General features: G+C 38.6%; 1 protein-coding gene across 3 annotated transcripts in view; it reads left to right on the top strand.

The window, feature by feature from the left end:
* GPRIN3 (GPRIN family member 3) overlaps positions 1 to 11,443 on the top strand; it is a 67,769-nt gene extending 56,326 nt beyond the window's left edge. For all 3 annotated transcript variants that reach the window (XM_041758733.1, XM_041758734.1, XM_041758735.1), the window contains exon 2: positions 2,089 to 11,443. In XM_041758733.1, the coding sequence (XP_041614667.1) occupies positions 2,204 to 4,546 (2,343 nt within the window). In that variant the 5' untranslated portion in view covers positions 2,089 to 2,203 and the 3' untranslated portion in view covers positions 4,547 to 11,443. The remainder of the gene's footprint in view (positions 1 to 2,088) is intronic.
* The last annotated feature ends 14,899 nt before the right edge of the window (positions 11,444 to 26,342 follow it).

Here is a 26,342-nt window from a genome sequence, read left to right as displayed (position 1 = left end):
CATGGAGATCAGTTGGCTTCCAGTTTTTTTGCTCCTACAAATAGTACCTCAATAAGCATACTGGTATCTCTATCTAGATATGCTGGTATTTTATTTCTGTTGATAGAGTTGGGGTCTCTGGGTCAAGGACATGTGTGTTTTTCCTTTTAAAAACTAAACTGATGGGCAGCCTGGGTGGCTCAGCGGTTTAGCGCCGCCTACAGCCCAGGGTGTGATCCCAGAGACCTGGGATTGAGGCCCACGTTGGGCTCCCTGCATGGAGCATGCTTCTCCCTCTGCCTATGTCTCTGCCGTGCTCTCTCTCTCTCTCTGTGTCTCTCATGAATAAATAAATAAAATCTAAAAAAAAAAAAAAAAAAACTAAACTGCTTCCTAAAGAAAACTGTTAAGAGTACACAGTTTGTACCTACAATTAATGAAAAAACTGCCAGGTCATAATGCTCTTTTTTTTTTTTTTTTTAAGATTTTGCAAGTGCTATTGATGTAAAATCTCAGTTACTTTACTTGCACTTCTTTGACTACAAATGAATTTGATCTTCTTTCCACGAGCTTGTTGGGTTTCCTATCTTTTAAGTTGCATTTTTGTGTTCTGTGTCCATTTTTCCAATGAACTTTGTCTCCCTATAAATTTATTTTTTTTTGAGAGAGAGAGAGAGAGCCCATGCACCAAGCAGGGGCGGGGGAAGGGACAGAGGGAGACTGAGAGAATCTTAAGCAGGTTCCACACTAGGTGTGAGCCCACATGGGGTTCAGTCTCATGACCTGGAGATCATGACCTGAGTTAAAATCAAGACACAGATGCTTAACTAACTGAGCCACCCAGGTGCCTCAACTCCTATAAACTTTTAAGATCTTCTGCTATAGGGGCAGCCCGGGTGGCTCAGCAGTTTAGCACTGCCTTCAACCCAGAGCCTGATCCTGGAGATTCAGGATCGAGTCCCACGTCAGGCTCCCTACATGGAGCCTGCTTCTCCCTCTGCCTATGTTTCTGCCTCTCTCTCTCTCTCTCTCTCTGATGGACAAATAAATAAAATTAAAAAAAAAATCTGCTATAGTGTAGATATTTTTACCTGTTCTCTACAGTTTTAAACATTTGTTTTTCAAATCACTTGTATTTTTTATAGTATCTTTTGCCATACAAAACTTTTGGGTTTTATTTGATCACTTATATTTAGTTTTTCTTATAGTTTCTGTATTTTCTCCCTTGCCAAAAGAAGCCTATTCTTTCTGCCCCTGGATTATATTTATGTTTCCTAGGTTTTCTTACAGGATTTTTTTTTATTTATTTATTTTACATTTTAACCTTTAATCCATATAAATCCATCTAGGATTTATTTTTGGAGTTGGTGTAAGATAAAGATCTAATTTTCTTCCAGATGTATTAACAGTTTGCCAGCTCCATATATTAAGTAATCCATCATTTTGCCCCTAAATTGAACTGCCTCCCTTGTCATATATTAAATCTTCATTTATATCTGGATCTATTTCTAGATACTCTATTTCACATATTTGTTTAGGCCTATTTCAACTTACTGATTTGATTATAGTAGCTTTATAGGATTTTCTGATATCTGGTAAATCAGACTACACAAATGACTTTTGGGTAGTTATCATCTGCTCAGGTAAAATACATTTAAAACGTATTTACTAGACAGCAGCGGGATGCAAGCAGAGGCTACTATACCAAAATAATACTTGTATAATTAAACTATTTTCTTCAAAATCTTTCTTCCTAAGATCTATTTTTATAGCAACAGATGTAGGAGAAAAAGGTTTAATGTGCTTGTAAGTTTTTTTTTTTTAAGATTTTATTTATTTATTCATTTATTTATTTGAGAGACAGAGAGCAAAAGAGAGCCCAAGGGGGAAGGGCCCCAGGAGAGAGAGAAGCAGGCTCCTCACTGAGCAGGGAGCCCAATGTGGGGCTGGATCTCAGGATCGTGGGGTCACGACCTGAGCTGAAGGCAGATGCTTAATTAACTGAGCCACCCAGGCGCCCTGCTCATAAGATCTACAAATGACAGTTTGGTGTATTTTCAGTCCTTAAATGCTGTAGTGTATTAATGATACCGTCTCCTTTATTCGCAGATTGACCCTTCAGAAAGGTCATCATCCCTGACTGAGTCTTCACACTGAGCTAAGACTGCTTCCCTGAGGGAGCACTGCACCAGAGAGCTCTGAGATTTTTCTTAAGAAAAATTCCATGGGGACTGTACCTGACCCTTTGAGATCTGCTAAAACTTCCTTGATCACAGCTGCTGGAAAAGAGGAGGATCTAGGAGAAGTGCCGCCTGCCTCACCTCGGCCTCCACCAGCCCTCCTGTGTAAGAACACCAATGGCCTCTCTGGACCTCCTGAAGAGCCAGTCCTCAGCCCCAGGGCAGCTGCTGAGGCCCTGATGCAGGCCTATGAGCATGAGACCACCCAGCCGGACATGTCTTCTCCTGGTATCTTCAATGAGGTGGAAAAAGTGTCTTCCGCGTGCAACTCTCCTGGCCGTACCCAGCTGCCAGGAAGCTGCGAGCCCACAGCACCAGCCCCGTGTTCTACAGCAGGAAAGGATCTAGACGAAGCATTGACCATGCCAGCCAGTCAGCATGCCTACCAGGCCATCCCAGGTGCCCAGCTCAAGGCCAGCCCCTCATCAGGACCTGAAGATACACTGCTGAAAACACAGAGAACTTCCTCAGAAGGAGAGCAAGCTGAAACGTCAAGCTGTCCGGCGGGCAGCACCCGGGGCAACAGCGAAGCTCAAGTGCCCTGTGATTTTCCTTCTCCAGAAACAATCCAGGAAATGGTACAAACTGCAAATATGGCAGCCAGGGTGTTCATTCACACCTCCTCTCCTGTAGGCGGACCTGAAGCGGAAAGGCCAGGAGCTATGTGTGACCCCCGGACAAGGTCCTGTGAACCTCCAGCAAGAGAAGATGGATGCTCTGGGAACAAACAGCCCCCTGCCACCACCTCGGACAGCCAGAGTGTGACCCCCGTGACAACTCAACTATCCCACCTCACTAGTCAAGGCTCCACGTTTCCTCCGGATCTGGGAAAGGTGCCGCTGCCAGCGCAGCACCAGGTGTTAAGGTTCAAAGAAGCAAGTACAATGACCAACCAAGCTGCGGGTGAGGTCAGGGAAGTTCCCAGCAGGGCTCAGCAAGACGCCGAGGTGCAGGCAGTGGCAAGTGTCGAGAGCAGATCCGTCTCCACCAGCCCCAGCATCCTCACAGCATTCTTAAAGGAAATGCCCGTTCCTGAGCGTTTGGAACCACAGGAGCAGCTTCGTGTCGTCTGCCATGGGGGTGGCAGTGGGAGCCACACCGTGGAGCTGTCTGACAAGCTCCTGGGCCCCCAGGAGCCAGGTCAGTGCCCAGGCATCACACCGGAGGCGCGCGGCCAGGCGCCTACTGCCGTTTCCACGGCTTTCCAAGGAGAAGGTAACTTGGTGAGGCTACCAGGGGAGGTCCTTACCGTGTCACCGGCCGCGGCGGCAGCGGGTAATGCTCAGAGTATGTGTCGGGAAGCCGGGAGGTCAGCAGGAATGACCCCAACTAGGGAGGCGCCCAGCTGCAAACAGCCCTCGAGTGTGAAGTCTGGCTCCCCAAAAGCCAGCGCCACCGACCAGATTTCTGTCAGCGCGGGAAGTCACCCTGAAACAAGCCACCAGTTGGGGGGCTCTGAAACCAAGCCGGCTGAGGTCGCGGTGAAAAGCGCAGACGGTCCCCGAACAGACGCAGACTGCCGGCTCCCGGACTCGTGCGGCCCTGAGAGCTGGGGCCCGGCTGACGGAGGAGGAGCCGCGGGGGACCAGCAGGCTGCCTCTCCTCAGGCGGGAAACCGGCCAGCGCGTCGGGGCACCGAGAGCCTGGACGGCGGGGCGCGGGCGGACGCCAAAACGCTGCTGCTCAACCCGAAGTCTCGGGAAGGTGGAGGCCCCGCGCCCGCTGCCGGTGCTACGCCGTCCCCCGTGAGGCGGAGCCAGGAGGCGGCGTCGGAGGAAAGCCGCCCGCCCAAGGCCGCCGCCAGCCTGAGCCTGCCGTGCGACGCCGCCGTGGGCGACTCCAGTCCGGGTTCCGGCAAGAGGACCCCCTCTCGCTTGGCCAAAGCCAGCCCGCGCCGCGCCAGCCGCGTCAGCGAGTTCCTCAGGGAGCAAAAGCTCAACGTGACGGCGGCCGCCGCGCAGGTGGGGCTCACCCCGGGAGAGAAGAAGAAGCAGCTCGGCCCCGACTCCAAGCTGCAGCTGAAGCAGTCCAAGCGCGTCAGGGACGTGGTGTGGGATGAGCAGGGCATGACCTGGGAAGTGTACGGGGCCTCCCTGGACCCGGAGTCCCTGGGCATCGCCATCCAGAACCACCTGCAGAGACAGATCAGGGAACACGAGAAATTAATCAAGGCGCAAAGCAGCCAGGCCCGGAGATCCATTTCCTCAGATACTTCTTCAAATAAGAAGCTCAAAGGAAGGCAGCACAGCGTGTTGCAGTCGGTGCTGCAGACCTTCCGCCGCCCCAACTGCTGCGTCCGCCCCGCCCCCTCTTCCGTGCTGGACTGAGGCGAGCGCGTCCGGCCTAGTCTGCGCGTCCGTGGTACTCCCGGGGGCTCGGGGGTCCAGGCTGACCGAGGCTTCTCTTTCGTTTTCTTTTTCCGAGAGACCAGAAAGAGGAAGCAAGTATTAACGGCCGGAAGTTGCTCTTAAGAACTGTTGGGTCCTTTGATTGGGGCTCCATAAATAGAAATAGTTGAAAGAAAGAACAGGAGGAAAGGAGAAAGCTTCAATGAAGGTTAACGACCTTAATTAAGAGGAGATAATATTCACTGGGTTTATTATTATTATTATTGTTATTACGATGTTGCTTCTGGAACTAGCATTATTGTTACATGTAGGTCGTTCTGTATGACTGCCTCAATTTATCACCCTGTGGTATTGCCAATAAAATCCCCGCTTAATATTAAAAATAGCAAAACCACTACTAGCAAAAACACTGTTAGGTCGTTCTAGTCATATTGCAATGAGAATGCTATGACCACACAAAATTTAAACAGGTGATAAGAACTATAATAAAAATGTGAAAACAGATTTGACTCACTCTTAGGCCAGGTGACATTAAGTAAAAGCATTTAAAAGCATAAAATACCAAACATGAATTAATATTTGTAAACATCAGCAGGCCATTGTTTCTGTAAACCTTGTTACACCATTATCAAATATTAAGAAAGTTATGTTAGGAAAGTTAACTAAGCTATTGAATATGAATAGTGCCCACATAAAACATGAATTTATATAGATGGATTTCCCTGCACTAGAAGGGAGGAACAACACTATGCTTCTGACTAAATTCGTATTTCTTTACTCTGGAGAAAGTGCAAAAGTGGAAACAGTGATCTCCCTACAATGCAACTGAATTCTTAGAAGGAGTCATCGAATTATTAATAATACTAAGGTTTGTGTTGTACAGGTGTTCTCCAAAAACATTCAACTGAGAGTGTTAAGATTTTGGTAAGGAATTATAAATAGCCAGTTTACCAAACACTCTCTTTTCTGTGTTGAAGAAAAAGAAGTAACAAAAGCAATATATTTAATTTTGATTCCTGTAAATGAGATAGTTTATATTTTTCTTTTGACTTGCTTGTCCAGTAGCTTCCAATAGAAAATGTAGTCAACACCAAATAGAACAGAAGCCTCCTCACAGTTTTTGTATGTAGACTAATATCATCTAATTGCTTAAGTTTCTAATCTGTAGTAAAAAGGTAGCCTGTGTAGACTTACTGACTTTAAGAGAAATACCATCATATCTCATACTTCAAACCCAATAAAAGAGGCCTTTACTAAAACATGGTTTGAGCTTCAGGTGGGCTATAGTTTTTGAGAACATAGACACCTGTTTGAGCTCAGCACTCACCTGTCTCCGGAAAAGGAGTGTGTCCTTCGTACCCGTGAGTGTATTGCAGGGCACTGAGCTGGGATGATGAGCATTGGCTTGAGATTTGGGGGGAGTCTGGAAGATGGAAATGAGATAGGACACTAGAAAAGTGTCCCCCTCGCTAGATTCATTGTAGGGAGATCACTGTTTCCACTTTGCATTTAGAAAATCAGATTGTTAAACATGGTGGGTGGGGTGCTCGCTGGTTGCCTTCTCTGAGATTGTTCTCCTTGGCGAGCCAGAAAAGGGTGTCTGGCTATTATTCTCTCTCTCTCTCTCTCTCTCTCTCTCTCTCTCTGGAGACTCATAAATGTCATTTGTGCAGTAAGTTGACAATTTCCGTTTTGGCTTTTTTTTTTTTTTAATTCTCTTTTGCAGATTCTGAAAATATAGGGGAAAATCATACCTAAACTTTAATACCAGATGCTAAACAAGGCACAGCCTAAATTAGTATATAGCCACTGGTTTCTTTCAAAGCAATTGGACTATATATGAAGATCTCATAAATAGACTCCAGTCATAGTACTCTCAGAGCCTGAGAATGGTAAAATTGCAGTTGTTATACTTGGAATCTGTAATGAATTTTGTAATGAGGTGCGTTTTTCTGTTTCTTACCAATTGGACTCTATTAAGAATACTACCTGAAGTAGAAATTGCCATGAAATTAGCAATCAAATTACTATTAATGGTTAGAAATTTTGTCTAAAATTCTCTTTTGGCCTTGAATACCCATTTGTAGGAGTGTTCATGTAGCTTTTGTTGGAGATGTCTTTGCCAGGATGTAATCTCACTCCTACCCTTGCCTCACTGCCTGACTCCCTCACACATTGGCACACACGCTGTGTATACACAGAGAACACCCTGTGTACACAGTAGCAGCTGGCAACAGTATCCGCTCCAGATGGGTGGGCCCCAGGTAATCCTCTGCTGTGAAGTTACTGGAATAGGCTGTTACTGCATTAAAAGAGGGGAAGAAAGAATAATTTAGCATCTGGTAATAATATTTATCTTCATGAGTCTGGAGTAACCACGTGAATGATAAAGAGCTGAAGTTAAATTACAAATTTGTAGCTATAAATTTGTAAGTTATAAAATTCATAAATTATAAGTAGTTCAAGTTAAAAATGAAGCAGAGGCCTAAGAGAGTTGTCGTCATTTGTTGCACATTAAATAAACAAATTAAGAAAATTACATTGAATTACTTAAAACTAAATTTAGTGCTGTGGTTGTGCCCTTCAATGTAAAACTTCGTGTTTGATGGAGGAACTTTAACTTGTTTTCTTTGGTACTGGAACTGGCCTTTCCTTCTTTTTTTTTTTTTTTTTTCCTTCTTAATCTTTAATTGTTTTGTACTTCATCTTTACTCCTACCACACTCCAGAAATTGTCACAAAATAGTACAAAACCTTTCTTGTTTGGTTGTTTATTGAACCTTAAAGAAGGGACAGCTTTTCAGAACAGGTATGAAATAGATCTTCAAACAGATAAAGAAAGAGCCCATTAAAGACCAGCCATGCATTTGCTTTATGATACCCTAAGTACTCCCACCATAAAAAATTGATTTGAAATTTTCCTTCCTCCCCCCCCCCACCATTTTTTTTTTAAGATTTTATTTATTTACTCATGGGAGACAGAGAAGCAGAGACATAGGCAGAGGGAGAAGCAGGCTCCCTGTGGGGAGCAGTGGGGAGCCCGATGTGGGACTCAATCCCACATCATGACCTGAGCCAAAGGCAGAGATGCTCAACCACTGAGCCACTCAGGCGTCCCTCCTTCCCTTCAATCTGTGACACAGCATTGACATTCAATACATGATTCATGACTTCTGAGGTTCATTCAACACATAAAAGTGGGCGGCAGACTCTTTGAACTTGTTTGGCAATTCCTTAGCTTCCCTGCATGACAGATACCAGGTTGAAAGTTGGTTTTGTCCTTAATTTCTTTTAGATGTTTTGTTCCTTTTAAATGCTGTTTAGTCATTGAAATATATGGAGGAAATATTTTATTGAGTAAACACACATAAAATGTTTCTTAACCCAGTAGTGTGAGAGAGATGAATTAGAACACAGTGTCTGGAAGATAATGAGACATTTAAAATGTTCAGATGCTATACAGCTTACTAAGTGAATACTAGAATTTAAATATTGATTTTTCTATTTTAATGACCACAAGAAAAATGTCATTGCTTCAGCTGTCACATGTTTATCTTCAGTGCTTTCCTAATTATCTCTTTCTAGATTTTTGGCTTTGATGCCACAGACCAACTGCTTTACATACAGTAAAATTCTTATTTACATTTGTGTTTTGGACCAAAGGCATAAGTCAAACATTTTATTAGATCAAAGAAACCTTTTTGTTTGCATCCAAAATGAAGTATTTATAAAATATATTGGTATGTTTTCCTACCTTGACAAGTTCAGCTATATTGAATATAGTTTGATTTTTGATGATTTCTTAATCTTTAGAATTGTCTGATAATTGTTATTTTGGATACCAGTATTCTTCATGCTATAGCTTACATATCAAATTTTAAATAGACTGAAGTAAATAAGCATGTATAACATATACCCTAGAGGTTGAATTTTAGAACCAAATCCTCAATAGGAGCTTGCCATTTTAAAGTAGAAAACAGAAGAAGAAAATGACTTTTGGTTGCATCCCAGAGTATTGTGGTTTTATTGTTCCTAGCTTATTCTAATATTATTCCTCTCATTTCTGGGAGTTCCTATCATTCTGGGAGTACTTATATATACCACATGAAGAATATAATATAATGTGACTTTAAAATTTGTTTACAGAGGATATATATGAGTATGCTGTTAATGTAAATTGTTTGGCCTTGCTGTATCTGCTGTTACTGTTTTGCTGCCAAAATGTGAGAAAATATCTTCTATTCTTCCTACATATTGTGCAAGTGTTAAAAAAATTTGTTCATTTCTAGTACCATATAATTCACTACATCCCCTGTCTACTTTTAAGAATCATTATAAAGAAAAACAATACCTTAGGGTAAGGTTTGCATATATGTATATGTGTTTTTACTGAAAACTGGGCCCTTGTAGCCTTGTGTAGGCCTCTACCTGTCTGATTTACTCGTTGTCTACAATGCTGCCATGGAGATGACGCTGTTTACTCTCTCCTGCTTTGTCCTAAATGGTATTTGAGAAATGAGGCCTGTGAATTTCCCTTTGTGATAATAACGTGGTGAACTCAGCAGTATCTTGGATAAATGAACTGACCATCTTGTCCCCGCCCCTGTTTTGTCTACACAGTGAATCAGAAGGCTTGTCCATGTCTGCTTCAGTGTTTGCTATTTTATATTGATATCTGAGCATTTTGTTTTCTGTTAGCGATGTTCTTTGATGCCGTGTGTGGCCCTTTTGGTTGCATCTCTCCAAATGTGGGTCAGCTGCTGCCACCTGGCAAGTAACAGGTGATATGCTAAATCTCCTGTCCATTCTTGTAACAATATCCTTCTTCATGAAATTCTGCAACTGGCTGAGTAATTATAAGCGTCATCTCTGCAGACACATGGGCTTAAGGATGTCTACAAAATTTTAGACATTTTTGCAAAAGGGGAAAAATAGTCTTGTAAATACTGAAACATTTCCATGAACTTTATCCTACTCTTGGGGGAAAAAAATCTCCTTGGCTACAGAAATCAGATAAACTTGATTTGCAATGACCAAGGACAATAATGAAGATGGATTGAGGTGGAAAAATTCTGTCTCACAAGTAATCAGTGACATCTGTCAGAGGTCATTACAGCTACTTTTAACTGTGAACACTCACCAGCTAAACTACTCACTTGCCACAACCAAATAACCTCTCTCAAAGTAGATCCAATACATCTGTATATATATATATGTAGATAGAAACGAGAAAAAATCCTGAAAAATTACTGTTGACTATTAGTTAAATCAAGGTGATGATAATTATAAAGAACATTTAAATAACTGTGGGCCTTGGTGAAATGACCATGGAGGCCAGAATGGTGCAACAAGATGTTATTCACAAGTTTGGTTTTTTGTTTGTTTTTTTTTAAGACCCAGATATCTCAGATACTCATCATGAGAATAAAGACTGTTGAAAATGAAATTAAAGCCAAGCAATAATGTGCCCAAAGAGGCAGTTATACCAGCAAGTGCATCTATATGGGTACACCATTATATAATATGGTTTGCTCCATGAAGACTGTAACCCACAGGATAAAATAAGCAAAGGCATATTTTTCTTGCTAGAAAAACTTGTTTAGGCGCTCTATAAAGAGGTATAGCATCGGTGAGTGTTGTTAGGGATATGGTTGACATCTCTGTCTTAATTATAGCCAAGACAAAAAAAGGAGTCAAAAAGTCTTGCTAGCTTAGAATTCAAGATGGCTACAACCAGAAACTTTGTTGAAATGAAGGGGTTAAACATACAGTAATTACTCTTCCCGGACACTTGCGTGTGGAAAAGCAATTCAGTTAACTCTGCCTAGAGGATTACCAGCCTTAGCTATGAAAAATGGGTTCCAAATATAAAATAACTAAAACATGAGTACTCATTTCAAAAGGGGCCTCAAATAATGCCTTACAGAAAATTATATTCCAGATGGGTGTTTCTAAACACTGATCCTTCATCGAGTCCTTTTTCAGTTCAAGTTCAGAATCGGCTGCAAAACGGTAGGAATAAGTCACATACTTTACACTTCAAAAAAGATACTGATAACCAACCAGCATGGTGATAATTATGATGAGAAATACCCTAGTGATTTGTGTTTAGGAGTAATAATTGGGAGAGAAATGCTAACTTCTTTCCTAATGTCTTATGATGTGGAGATGTCACCCATTTATTTGCAGGGCAAAAATTATCGCTTGCTTTTTGACATTGCAGCTAGCATTACTCTTTGTTTAGAAAATTAAATTGTCTATTCTTTAACAAAACTTTTAAGCAGATAAACAACTTTTTCTGATTCATATCTTTGCTTTAATATGTGAAGACTATGTATAGAGCAATCTGTTAAATAGGTAGAAGGGGCTTATCCATGTTTATCAGACTCTCTTAATGATTTGAGATTTTTTAGCATTTATTTTAGGCCACACCTTTGAGCAAATTATTTTTCATGTTTTCCATCACATCTTAAAACAATGTTGGTAAATCAGAAGATTGCAGGATTAGAGTCATGCTCCTCAATCCCTAGAGGAGAGACTAATTTTTGTTTTAAGGACGTCTGGAGATAGCTTTTCCTGAGCTGAGAAAGGTTAACAGGGCCTGAAGCTCAAGAAAGAAATATAAAATAATAATTACTAAATTTCTAGATGTATTTATCTCTGCTGTACTAATGTGTGAACAATATGTTGTGCATAATACTGTAGCTGGTTGTGGTATGTCAATACATTTTGTAAGTGTACAGTCTGTGAGTGGTTGGTTTTCTATTTTTATGTGTAGAAAAAAAATAACATGCTGTGTCCCATTTCAAAACCAAGTTCCGTCATCAGGTAGGCACATGTACAAAATGAATAAAGCTAACAGATGTGTGCATATGTATTCAGTAACAGAATTTGTCCTTTTAATTTTTGAAAGTCAGAAAGGGCTGGGTTTTTTGTTTTTGTTTTTGTTTTTGTTTTTAGTCATCTATGAGAGTAGATAACTAATTATCACAAAGGCTGGATACATTGGCAGTACATTGGCATCTTACTAAATATGCCAGGTTAGTTAACCATGCCATTAGTCACAGGTAAGGTCAGTTCTTTGACCACCAGGATGATTTACATTCCTCACACATCCTCTCCGTGTTAAGTGTGTGACTAGGATGTACATACTATGGGTGTGATTGTGTACATACCTTGTATGAATTATCTAAATCCTCAAAAAGTTGTAGGAAAGCAGGAAGAAGAAACAGTTGTTCAAAAGCCTCAAAAGGGCTAATCAATGAGTATTTTCATTTTCTACACATAAAAATGTATACATGGCATAACTGTAAATAGCTTATTCACGTATATATATACACACACACAAATGCATTTTATTCATGTTAATATTTAAATAAGTCACAAATTAAAACAACTAACTGAAAACTGCATCTTTCCATGACTGTTCTGTTTCACATACATTGATATTGAGTCAAATGCTCCCCATTAAATGATGTTATTCTCCTTGGTAGCAGATTTGGTGCTTAGGAAAGCCCAGCCTCACTATGAAAATCTAGTTAGTGTCTTACTCAGGCATAGACTGGTACCTGAGCAGCTTCAGAGGTTTCATGCTGTTGTTTAAGCACCTAATTTTATATCTGGTAATGACAAACACTGGGGAAAATCAATTATGTTTTGTAGGCTTCACTTGTACATTTATTAGTGTGTTTATTTGCACAGGCTGATAAAAGCTTTACCTTTTTTAAGAGATGTATCTCTAGATTTCAAAATAGTGTATAATCAAAGTGGAAAATGATTGTAGGCATTCTCTTGAGATGGGCAAAACAATGTTTAGCAACACCAAAGAAGTCAAAGAGTAAATTAAAAAAAAATTAACAACTGATTTTGGTAGGATAATGGGATATGAGTATTCGGGAGCTCCTTAAAATGCGCCCACGTAATTACTATTATTGATAACAAGGTAATGCTGTGTGGATAACTAGATAACAAGATGAAGACATTAGCCAGCAAATGTTGACACTGGACAACATTTGTCAATTTAACCCAATTCCAATCATTGAACTGATGTTGCTTGAGGTTCTCTCATGTTTTCTATTAGTGATCAGAAAGTCTGATCTGGTTCCTAAAATCTACTATAATTTGACCCTGGCTCCCTGACACTGCAAAGTATATTGGCTAAGTATCAGGTTGAAGATATAAATGGAAATGCGAGAGTGCCCATTAATAGAGAATTTGGTGTGGCAAAGTGAAAATATAACCACTTCTCAGTAAAAAGTTAATAATATTTAATACATATTTATGTTTTAGAGAATGAATGTGCCATCTTTATGTCTTAGATAAAAATAAAAGGTTAACCAATCATAAGAACACTACAATTATAACTATAGCTGGCTGTGTTTATTTAACTAATAAAAACATAATTGTTTCTAAGAGCAGGATACCTGGAATTATGATGTTTGTCAATATTTACTTAAGTTGCTTAAAAGATAAGTTCATGTAATTACTTTGGAAGATGTTTATTAATTTAAATGCCAGCCAGAAAAACTATAGCTGTCAATGTGAAAATCATTTATTTATGTGTGTAAATGCTCAGCTGAGAAAGACCAAAAGTGTAGTGTAATGTTAAATCTCTGAAGAAACAGTAATATTCAAAATGATTCTATTTATGAATGTACCAATATTAGAATCTAAATGTCTTTTCATGATGTCTATATATGAAAGTCATAAAATGGTTTATTCAAGAAAGCCCCATCCTCCAGAAATTGACCTACCAATTTTTTCATTTTCTAGAAAAAAGATGGAATGTTACAATTTATATTAGATCAAGATTTTGGAATTATATACAGTTCCACTCTCATTTTTGGACTTTATTTTTTAATGAAGGAAGGAAGGAAATTCAATGGATGACTTAGTTTTACCCTCAAAAAATTTTAAGTATGATTTTTTGCATTTCGTTTTCCATAATAAACCTTATATAGATTAAAATTTACTGACTTTGGGGTTTTTATTGTTTTTGCCACTGCTGTTGAAAATATTCTTTTAGCTTTAGATGTTTAGAATAATTGATTTTCAACGTGACACACTTCTGCTAAAAATCTGCGGTGGAACTGAAAGTATTTACAATGAAAGGCTTTTTTTTTTCTTTAATTAAAATAGAATCAACAAACACATGCAAGTCATCAGAATCTGATTTTTCCTGCTGTTGACATAGCACACATGTGAGTGTGTGTGTATAGATACTTTTGTAGGTGAAAGTGATGAGAGCTCGACATTGATGGAAATACAAGAGTGGGTGGGGGTACAGAGCACATCTGCACTTTTGGCAGCATGGAACACCTATATCCAAGCTGATATTATTTCACATCTAGGCTTAGCGGCCTCTTGCCCAGAGCCATCCAGGTGTGTGCTGTGTAGGTGCAGCCCGTCTGCTTATTCCTGGGTAATTAGGTTAGGGTCCTGAAGTCCAAGTTCCTAGAAGAAGATAGCCCAGCCATGTCCTCCAATCTAGCTTAATCATTATAAAACTAAGTAATCTCTCTGTGCCTCCTTGGATCTGTCTTCATCAAGGAACTGTAGAGAGGAAGAGGTGTAGGATTTATGAACTCCAACTCTCAGAAAATGCTTTAGTGAATTTTCTATGAACTTTAAACAATGATTGTTTCAAAACCTCCAACTACTCTGTGCGTATAAATACACACTATTTGGGCCTAAAATAGAGCGGCCATTATCTAACTCTTATACATAGACCTTCATTCTTGCCAAAATTAAACCTCTTGCATTTCCAAAGATGTAAATAGCGCTGTGGGAAAGTTAGACCACACAAAGGTCCTGGGGGGGGGGGGGGGGGGGGGGGGGCAGAGTTTGTCTTATGCCTGTAGTTGTTTCTGTCCTACCAACCGGGTGTTTTGTCTCATTAGATGCCATTTCCAGCCAAATGTTCTCACCCATCCAGATCTTTAATGCTGAGTAGTGAACACAAGAGCAGCCTTCTTAGCATAATCTGGCTTCGTTGGACTGATTGTGAACTTAAGATACCTCTTGTTTCCTGGGAAGAATCTGCTTTGTAAACCACATAGGATCACATTCAGTTTACTACATTCTTAATGATTACCAACATTGTTTAATTTTCCTCAATGCCATCCTGCACTGTTAGTCAGCTAATGTATAGGGTTCTAAAATCTTTAGACCTTAAAACTATTTTAATGTTCCACAGCCAGTTTTTCTAAATATATCATAGAGGACTAACATAGTTGAAATTCAAATTGTCAGGATGGAAGCTGAAAGTGCCTGAAAGATTTCTGGTGGGAGTACTGGCATCTCGGGGATGATTATTTCCCTACATCTTTTTTGTAGAGCCACTTGACACCTCTCAATCAAACTGAACAGGCACCTTGGCCTGCCATTAAAAAAAAAAAAAATCTAAGCAGAATGTCATTGTCAAAGATATTACAGGTGTTTAGAAGCAAGATAAGATTTCTTAAAGGGCTGGAGAGTATTTGTCTGTTATCTACGTTCTTTTTGCCCGAAGTCAATACAAAGAATAATAGCTATGTGCCAAACATTCTGCTGGGCATTTCCACATATGTTTTCACTCTTGGGAGGCATTGTATATAAATGCACACTGTTTTACAGTCAAATTTTTTTCAGAGTAGATACTTGAGACATATAAATTGGATATCCAAAGGGATATAGTGGTAAATACCCAGGCTTAGAACCAGGGAAACCTGGTTTCAAATTTCAGCTTTAAACCTAAATTCCTTGGCCAAATCATTTAGTCTTTTTTGAGGCTCAGTGCACCCATCTGTAAATTGAGGATAGCAGTACATACTTTGCGAAATTGTGTGGATCAAATAACATAGGCAAAACAAATGTGAGTTCCTTCCCCTTTCTTCTTTGCTTGAACTTTATCAGTCAATTGTAAAAAGTCTGGCATTTTGCCATTTTCTTCTATTTACTAAATTTTTAAAATAGATCTAGATAAATACTAAGAATGTTTTTAAATATTACATGAAATACCTACATTGTGACTTTAAATGTATTTCCCTTTTGTTTAAAGCATGATGATAATACATTCAAACATATAGCATTGTCAGATATTTAAGAATTAGGAAAAGATTTCTGATTCACTTTAACTTTGCATATCAAATATGATTTTTAAAATATAAAGTTAAATGCTAATAAAAATATTACCATTCCAAAAAGGAGGGAAAAGGGAAACAATTGGCAAATTTACACTAAAATTTAAAACTTAGGGGCGCCTGGGTGGCTCAGCTGGTTAATCCTCTGCCTTCCGCTCAGGTCCTGATCCCAAGGTCCTGGGATGGAGCCCTGTATCAGGCTCCCCGTGCAGGGGGCCTGCTTCTCCCTCACCCTCTGCCTGCAGTTCATCTTCCTTGTGCTCACTCTCTCTCTCTGCCAAATAAATAAATAAAACCTTAAAAAAAAAAACTTAGATAACTAAGATTCCTTATGCAAATTTAAAAAGAAGTCATATACCTCATGAAATATTGGAATCTAGAAAGATAGGAAGAACATCTCCAAATCAGTTACAAAAAGATGAACAATACAACAGAGAGATCTGTCAAACTCTATAAGCAAGCATCATAAACGTGAAAATATGCTCAATTGTGCTAACAAATCTCCATCGCCCACAGCTGAAAGTTGTTAGAGGAACCTTAAAAATTCACAGGGGCTGAATTAGGAGCTTTATGTCCAAGCGCTGGAAGATAGTCCTTCACCTGCACTAAGTCGAAGATCCCTGGTGAGGTGTGTATGTGAGTGAGGAAGGGAAGGAAGGAGCGTGTGTGCACGTGAACCTGCACACAAACCTGTGAGCAGCCCCCATGCACATTTAAAGGAAGAGGAGAGACCGGAGGGAGAGGGTTCTCTAAAGAATCTTAGGACAGCTCATGAGCTCAGGTTAGATGTAAACACTTCCCAGGGTGTGCAACACTAAGGAAATTATGACTTTCCCCAAACCGCTGTTTCTCTTGTTCTTTCTCTCTCTCTCTCTCCCTCTCCCTAGTCTTCAACCAGATTTGGCAAAATTAGAATCCCTAAGGGGTGGAAAGAAACAGGAATCCCAATCACAACCCCCTTCTTCATGTGGCTCTGTGGGGCTGATTGAGAGAGAACTTTAAATTATAAGCAAAATAAGGATTATTACATGGTACTGGGCATTTTAAATTTCAATTGAGACTACATTTACAATTTTGAGCGACCTGCATCTGCTGAATCTAGGGGCTCTCCCAAAACTGAAATAATGTTGCTAATAATGATGCTGCCACCTGACATGAAGCTTTGTGTGAACAGAAAATCCTAGAAATTCGTGTGAGGTATGCTGTCTTTTTGGCCTCTGAAAGCATCTGCATTCCAGCTTTTGCTACTTTGCAGATCCCCAAATCTCATACATTTTAGATCTTGTGGAGAGTGTGGCAGGAAGGTCCCAGGTGATTCCACTTTGATTTATTCAGGCCACTGTGGTAGGCAACATCCTAGGATGGTCCTCAACATTCTCAGCCCCTGATGTACATACACTTTCCCCTCAGTTATTCAATCAGTCCCTTCTGTGAGGTGATATTATGAATGTAATTCAGGTCCCAAATCACTTGACCCTAAAGTAGATAATCTGCATGTAACAGACAGAAGCACATGAGCCCTTTAAACGGAGAGTTTTCTCCAGCTGGCCCTGGAAATCAGACACACTCCAACAGGCCGGTAAGAAAACAAGCATTCTGTGTTGCAAACTGCAAATGGGTGCTACATGGCAAGCAACTGCAGACACTCTGGGAACTGAGAGACTTCTCCAGCTGATGACCAGAAGAAAAATAGCTACTTGACTCTACAACTACAAAGAAATAAATTCTGCCAACAACCAGTGAGCTTGGATAGAGTGTTGGACCCTGGCTCACGGGTGCCAACGTGTCCCGGGGGACGCCCCAGAGACTCAGACCCCAGACAGGCAGATGCAATTAGCAAGAGGGTTTATTGGACGTTTGCGCAAACGGGCTCTCCGCCTCCGAAGAGGAAGAGAGCCCCGATTAGCAATTACAGGCATCTTTTAAAGGCAAAAGGAAAAAAAAACCGCTTAAAGACAAAAGAACCTCGGGAGTCGCATAGCATTCAGGTTATTGATTTCACAGAGGGTCAACATGAACCTATTCAGGGACATTCCAATCAGGGTGTGGGGGGAAATGGTTTTCTTATTGTAAACAGAATGCTTTTAGTTGCTAAAATTTCAGGAAGGCACCTGGATGGGCTGCCTCTGGATTAGGGCTGATCCTACTTACAAGGGGGGAGGTTTCTTCAAGAGAAGCCCCACACTCAGGTGAGAACCGCAGCCCCTAACCAACACCTTGATTTGTCAGGCAAGACCCACGTCTGGATTCTGGAGAATCCAGAAATGCCGCACCAGTACTTCCGAACACAGAAATTGTGAGATAACAAATATGAACTGCTGAAATTCACTGAGTTCTGGGAATTTGTTACACAACAGTAGAAAACTAACACAGGACTTAGGGATTCAAAAATTGCCAAAGATCAATTTTGCAGTCAAGATTTATTTCTACGCTACCCAAACCAGGACACACGAACTCTTTCATCCTGAAGAATCCATTTTCCTGAAATGTCAGATGGTAGTTTTAATGGGTAAGTGCTTAAGTCATTTTAATGTTGAAGCAAACATAAATGTACGTAGATGTGCTGGATATCTTCCGTTTGGTCTTGTCTCTCTGCCTTCACCCTTACCATCTTGCTCTGTGCACTTACAGCCTGACTTGTACAGATAGGCTCCACAGGCCCCCTGACCATGGCGCTACCCATCGCTTTCAGACTGTCAGAGGTGCAGGCTAGAGATGGGTGGTCCAGAGGAGTGTTTGGCACATTTATTTCCTGGATACCCCTGTTCAGGTGTTTTGTGTTGTCTGTGTCATGTTCAGCAAAGCCAGAACCCCTACCAGGCAGACCTTTCCAGGAGGCTGGGTTCTGGTTACTCCTCCTTTTCCTGGACTCCTCAGGCTTAGGAGTGCTATGACTGACCCCAACCTGTCGCTAGACCCGTGATACTACACTACAACTTTGTAATTATAAAACCCACCAACACCTTTATTTATACACAATCTCTTTATAAAATTCTTCTCAATTACCCAGTTTGAAAATGGCAAGTGTTTCCTACCAGAATCCGATTGACAAAGAGGTCAAAGGGCACATTCACCATTTTTAAATGATAAAACATGAGATTTCAGATAAATTTCTCTCTTTTGGCTGGCTGCTTCCAGCTATGCCCCCTTTGGCTTCTAGTATTAGTGGTTTGTTATTCTCATCTACCTTTACAGATAGTAGTAATTTGAAAAACATTTCTTGGTGTAAATAATGTAGATCATATGCATATAAGATTTTCTTTGCTAGAAGATACAGTAAAGGAGATGCATTCTGCTATAAAAGAGGCTATAATAAGTTGTTACAAGATGTCTTCAGGTACTAGTGCTTATTTCAAGCCTTTTAGGATAAACATTTAAAGATATTATATACCTCAATTTCCCCATTCACAAAGTGGGATAATTGGAATTATTTGCCTGTTACAATTAAACTTGTATATGAATAATTATACCTCAGTATTCTAGACTGTTACTACTAATAATAATAGCTAAAGTATATTGTTTCCTATATACTAGTCATTACCCTAAGTTTCTTATATACATCATCTGTTGCTCTTTACAATAACCCTATGATGTTAGCATTATTATTATTATTTACCTTCCCATTTTACAAATGAAAGCTGAAATGCAGAGAGGTTAATTACATATAGCTAGCTAGTTGTGGCAGCATGATAGAAACCCACTCAAGCCTAGTGTCATCATCTATTTACCTAACTAGTTCACTATGGCTACTGTACATGATATGCTAATGACAGGATGTCAGATGCGACTTCAATAATATGTAATGGTTTTCTCATTATGACCTTCTTCATTCTTCCATTAGCCCTTATGAAGTTTTATTAACTCTGCTACTAGAATATTTCTTGCTGCATCACTAATAAAGTAACAGATATTCCAAATCAAGGGTAGAGTATAAAAAAAGGGAAACAATTACTTCTAGAAGAAAATGAGGGTTACTCAAAAATATTTCCTCTAAATAGTATATAATAGGAGGAAGGAAGAAAAAACAAATTATGGTATCAAAATATCCATTTTTTTAAGATTTTATTTATTTATTTGAGAGAAAGAGAGAGCGAGCATGAGCTGGGGAAGAGGGGGAAGGAGAAGTAGGCTCCCCGTTGAGCAGGGAGCCTGTCATTCCAGGACCGCAGGATCATGACCTGAGCCGAAGGCAGTCACTTAACCCACTAAGCCACCCAGGCACCCCAAAATAACCATATTCTATTAAAATCTCATATTCACAATAACAACAATTAGTTGTATGCCAAAGCTGCAAAAAAATAAGAATACTTACTGAAACTATAAAATTACTTACCCTTTTTAGGGGACAAGAAAAAAAGATCTCAGTGTATTAAGGCATTATTTTATGTGTCACCTAAAGTACTATTGCACAAATTGACTAAAAGCTATTTCTTATTTGGGAGGAACTGTTTGTTTTACTGGCTAATATTCTTTATTGTTGAGTTCTGCAGCATGCTCAGCAGTGCTTCATCACTTTCCACTATTTTAATAATAATATACTTATTTTACTGTTTGTTATAAAGATAGTACTTTGCAAATTAACTCATTGGATCTGTCAACATCTACAACATGTTATTAAACCATTTCACAGAGGAAAAATGTGAGGTTCATATAAAGAAGAAATGTTTACCCATAAACAGAATTATATGTCCCAGACAATTAATATTGCTTACTTTGTTATGAGCCTGTGATTTACTAGAAATTGATATTTTCAAGTTCAAAACTTATAATAATATGCTATATTATATATACTAATCTGGAAGTGAGAATTACCACTTTATTATGGAGTCCTGTGTTTCCTTATTGATCTTTGCTCTAGTTTTTCTATTCATTATTTAAAGTGGACTATTGAAGTTTCTAAAATATTACTATGGAATTGTCTATCAATTTTATCATTTTTCTTCATTTTTTGGACTGCTTTATTACGTATACACTTATAATAGTTTATCTTAATGAATTTTTAAATTTCTCAATATATAATGTCTTTATCACTTTAATTTTTTAAAGTATAGGTCACACAGAATTAGTTTCAGGTGCACAGCATAGTAATTCTACAAGTCTATAAGTTATGCTATGTTCACAAGTATAGCTATATTCCCTATGCTGAACTTCTCATCCCCATGACTTACACATTCCGTAACTGGAAGCCTATACCTCCCATTATCCTTTACCCATTTTGCCCATACCACTTTCTAACCTCTGGCAACCACTAGTTTGTTCTCTGTGTTTATGGGTCTGCTTTTTTTTTTTTTATTTGGTGTGTTTTGTTTTTTAGATTCCACATGTAAGTGAAATCATAGAGTATTTGCCTTTCTCTGGTTTATTTCACTTAGCATAATACCCTGTAGGTCCATTCCTGTTGTCACAAGTGACAAGATTTCACTCTTTTAGGGCTGAGTAATATTCTCTTGTAAATACACCACATCTTCTTTATCCTTTTACCTTGGACACTTAGGTTGCTTCCACATGTTGGCTATTGTAAATAATGCTGCAATAAACATAAAGGTGCAAATATCCCTTTGAACTATTTTCATTTTCTTCAGATAAATACTCATAAGTGGAATTGCTGGATCATATGGTATTTCTAGTTTTAATTTTGGGGAAAACCTCCATACTGGCTGCACCAACGACATTGCCAGCAACGGTGTACAATGGTTCCCTTTCCTTAACATTCTAGCCAACACCTATTATTTTTTGTCTTTTTGATAAAAGTCAGTCTGATCAATGTGAGGTGATGTCTCATTGTGGTTTTGATTTGTATTTCCAGGATGATTAGTAAAATTTATGTGCCTAGGCCATCTGTACATGTTTTTGGGGAAAATGTCTATTAAAACCTTTGTTTTCATTATTTTGTTTTCTTTTTATTGGGTTTCAGGGATTTTTAAAAAAAATTTTTTCAATTTTTTATGAGGTTTGAATTTTTTTATTTTAAATTGTATAAGTCTTTATATATTTTTAATATTAACCCCTTATTGGATATATGATTTGCAAATATATCTTCTCCCATTCAATAGATTGTCTTTTCATTTTGTTGATGGTTTCTATTACTGTTCAGAAGATTTTTACTTAGTAAACTCCATACAATCCCATTTATTTATTTTAGCTTTTGCTGCCCTTGCCTGAGGAGATTGAGCCAAAATATATATTGTTAAAGCTATATTATCAGAATTACTGCCTATTTTCTTCTAGAATTTTTATGGTTTCAGATCTCACATTCAAGTCCTTATCCATTTTGAATTTATTTTTGTGTATGGTGTCAGATAGTGATCCAGTTTTGTTCTTTTACATGTAACTGTCCAGTTTTCTCACCACAATTTATTGAATATACTATCTTTTTCCCATTATATATTCTAGCTTACTTTGTCATAGATTATTTAACCATTTATACATGGGTTTATTTCTGGGTTCTCTATTCTATTCCATTCACCCAAGTGTCTGCTTTCCTACCAGTACTATACTGGTTTGATTACTATAGTTTTGTAGTATTGTCTGAACTCAGGGACCCTGATTTGTTTTTGTTTTGTTTTTTCTCTAGATTACTTTGGCTATTTAAGGATTTTTGTGGTTCCATAGAAATTTTAGGATTTTTTTCTTTTATTTTTTTAAAGATTGATTTAAAAAAAAAAAAAAAAGATTGATTGACTTGAGAAAGAGTGCCCACAAGCAGAGGGCAGGGCAGAGGGAGAGAGAAGCATTGGGTAGTATGGACATGTTAACAATATTAATTCTTCCCATCTATGAGCATGGTGTATCTTTCCATTTATTTGAGTCATTTCATTTCTTTCATCAATGTCTTACAGTTTTCAGAGTATAGGTCTTTCACCTCCTTGGTTAAATTTATTCCTAGGTATTTTATTCTTTTTATGCAGTTGTAAATGGGATTTTTTTCTTGATTTCTCTTTATTTCTCTTCTGATAACTTATAATTAGTGTCTAGAAATGCAATTAATTCTGTTTATTAATTTTGCATCTTATAACTTTACTGAATTCATTTATTAGATTTAACACTTTCTTGGTGGAATCTTTTGATTTTCTAAATATAGTATCATGTCATCTGCAAATAGCAAGAGTTTTACTTCTTTCATTTCAATTTGGATGCATTTTATTTTTCTTGCCCAGTTTCTGTGGCTAGGACTTCCAATACTGTGTTGAATAAAAGTGGCAGGAGTGGGATCCCTGTCTTTATCCTTTGTTTGGCTAATGTGATGTATCACACTGATTGATATGCAGATGCTGAAATATCCTTGTACCCTTGGAATAAATCATACTTGATAATGGTGAATGATCCTTTTAATTTGTTTTGAATAGAGTTCACTAATATTTTGTTGAGGATTTCTCAACAACTCAGCAACTATGTTCATCAGGAATATTAGCCTATAGTGTTCCTTTTTTTTTTTTTTTTTTTGTGGTACCTCATCTGGTTTTGTAGTACCTTCATCTGGTTTTGGTATCATCTTGTTTGGCAACCTTGTGCTTCCTGGATGTGGATGTCTATTTTCTTCTCCAGATTAGGAAAGTTTTCAGTCTTTTATTTGTTCAAATAAGTTTTCTGCTTCTTTCTCCCTCTATTCTCCTTCAGGGACCTCTATAACGAGAATGTCAGTACACTTAATGGTGTTCTAAAGGTTCCTTAAACTATCCTCACTTTATTATTTTTCTCATTGCTGTTCTAATTGGGTGATTTTTACTATTCTGTCATCAAGATTATGGATTTATTCCTTTGTTCAACTAATCTTCTGTTGATTTCCTCTAGTATATTTTTCATTTATTGTGGTCTTTTTCTGGAGTTTTATCTTGTTTTCTGCTTGGAACATATTCCTTTGTCTCCTCATTGTTTTTGTCTTTCTGCATTTGTTTCTATGAGTTAGCCAGAACAGCTACCTCTACCAGTCTTGAAGGAGTGGACTTCTATAGGCTCATCCCCTGCATAGCATGCATGTGCCTGGCAGCTTTGGCAAGGCAACTGGAACTGCAGTGAGCACAGGTCAGGGGGTCCCCAGACAGGCTGCATTGGGGCTCTCTGTTGTTTTTTGTGCAGGAGCTATTGACCCAGGCTTTTGTTCTTTCTTAGGAGTAACTGCTCCATATGGAGGTATAGATTCAGTGTGTCTGTGGGAGGAGCACAGAGTCTTCCTACACCACCACCTTGAATTCACTTCCCTGAAAGTTATTTCTTATCTTTTGTAGAAATGAGATTGCTTTCCACCCTCAAAAGTACTTTAATAATTAATAAACTTTTATGAACTTAATAAATGTAACTCCTAAAATATATGACTAAGCCTTGAGCATATTTCAAGATCATTAATAAAATTATTTGGAAGTTATAAATGTTTAATTGTAGCTTCCTCCATGAAAGAATCAAAGCTTGGTTTAACTTTTTCCCCCTTTAAGGTAAAATGCTCATCTAATGATACTAATCCTTATAACATTGGCCAAATGTACAGACTGAGATATTTAAAGTCATTATGAATTTATATGTGATGTAATCATTTAATTTTGAGAAGATTTTAGATTTATCTTCTGAGGAGTTATATTGTAATAAAACAGAAACCATCAACATGTTTGTGGGTTAAAGAAGGAAAGGAAGTGCAGACACAATCTATTAATACTTCCTCTCTGAGAAAATAATAGAAATCTAGAAAAATAGCACAGACACAGATGACTTCACAGATAAATTCTCAATGTTGTAAAAGCAGAAACAGATTATATCTACTTCTGAGAACTTTACAAGGCATACCAAGTCTGCCTGTAATTGGGAGAATTTTTCTACACTAAGTTAAATGTCAAACAGAATCTTAATCTAAGAATCCAAAATAGATTTAAGCAAAATAACATCAAAAGAACCATGCCTTGGGAAGCCTGGGTGGCTCAGCAGTTGAGAGTCTCCTATGGCTCAGGGCATGATATTGGAGTCCCGGGATCGAGTCCTACATCAGGCTCCCTGCATGGAGCCTGTTTTTCCCTCTGCCTGTATCTCTGCCTCTCTCTCTCTCTCTCTCTCTCTCTGTATCTCATAAATAAATAAATAAAATCTTTACAAAAAAAAAGGAGAGAGAGAGAACCGTGCCTTCATTCAGTAGACATAAATTAAGCATCTATTCCAAGCACATATGTGACATGCAGGTGTTAGAAAAATGAATGACACATGGATCTTACCTTTCAGAGGTTCCCAGATATGTAAACCACAAAACACAACAGTATCAAAAACAACACCACCAACAACCAACACACATAAAAAAGCAATTATCAGTTACTATAGGAGCTCAGAAAATGAACTGCTAATCCCTGCTGATAGTGTTCAGTCAAGAAGATTAAAAAAAAAAAAGAAACAGTAAAACACAGTGCACAGAATGTTAGAGTGAATATTTGCACTACTGTGTATTTAGAGTATCATGTACTAAAATGTCACAGATTGTCACCAGATGTATAGGGTCACCATATTGGTAAATTTTAATGTACTTTTTTCTGTCACACATTAATTGGTGAGATGTAATAGTTTTAAATGATAGTAGCATAGGAAATCATTGTGTGAACACTGAAAAGGAAAACAGTATTTTATATATTGTATGAAATATGCATATATATAAAATATGAGGAAATTATATATGATGAGATATGATATAAAGAGATAGATGAACCTGCACTATGCAAAGCTCCTAGATCATGTTTGGAGCCAGTAGTCAAGGAAGACACATCTGGCCCAAAAGAATATCTAAGAGTCTCTTTTATTTCCCTATGGTTTTCTTTCACTTTTACCTATTGTGCTTGAGATCTCTGGAACATAGGCATGACAAAGAATGCCTGATGTTAGTGCAGGATTACAAAAAAATGACCTACCAATGTTCAACATTTATTAATACAGAAAGAATAAATCACATGGTGTTCTTGAGTGGAGAAGCCCTGTGGGTCAGCACAAAATTGGTGTGAAACAGGAATGTTTACTTCCATTGTGCTCACCTTTAGGGTTCCTTAATATAATATTACCCCAAGGTGCTCAGTATGTGTCCTAGGAATTACAGGACTTCTTCATTTATGCCTTCTGTCCACATATAGCCATCAGAAATTTGGTATGTGAAGATTTAAGGCAAGAGCAATTTAATGACTGTGTTCATGTAGTAAAAGACACTAGTGCATGTTAGTGGCCTTTGCAGATGACAGGCTCCTGTCTGTGTCTTGCCTGTTGATGACCCTCAAGATGAGTTTTCAAGAAGCAATAGGAATAAATAAAAAATTATACCATTAATTGAAAGCTCTCTAACATGTCCTTTCAAGTCTTGAGAGAAATCACAGTTGTTTTCTAACCTTGAACTAAATGGTCAAGTGTTGTGCAAGTCTATCTTCTGATGCTTATCTCATGAGTTTTATACGTTTGAGTCACTGAGAAAGACAAGGTTATGGTGGCCTGGGTTTTCTTTCTTAGTCTTTATTTCCACTCTTGGGATATTGGAGAGGCTTCAAAATGAAAATTCTCTCAGTTTAATTTAAAAGGACAAAGGAGTAGAAAACCTCCTCTTTTCACTATTTGACTAATCTATAGATTTCAGAGAGTTTTTGCCCTCATAACATTAATAGGATTAATATCAAAGGCCTTTGAGCCCACATGCTACCTACAGTATAA

Source organism: Vulpes lagopus, chromosome 6 (assembly GCF_018345385.1).
Source record: "Vulpes lagopus strain Blue_001 chromosome 6, ASM1834538v1, whole genome shotgun sequence".
Lineage (NCBI taxonomy): Eukaryota > Metazoa > Chordata > Mammalia > Carnivora > Canidae > Vulpes > Vulpes lagopus.
This window is presented reverse-complemented; position numbering and strand designations above follow the sequence as displayed.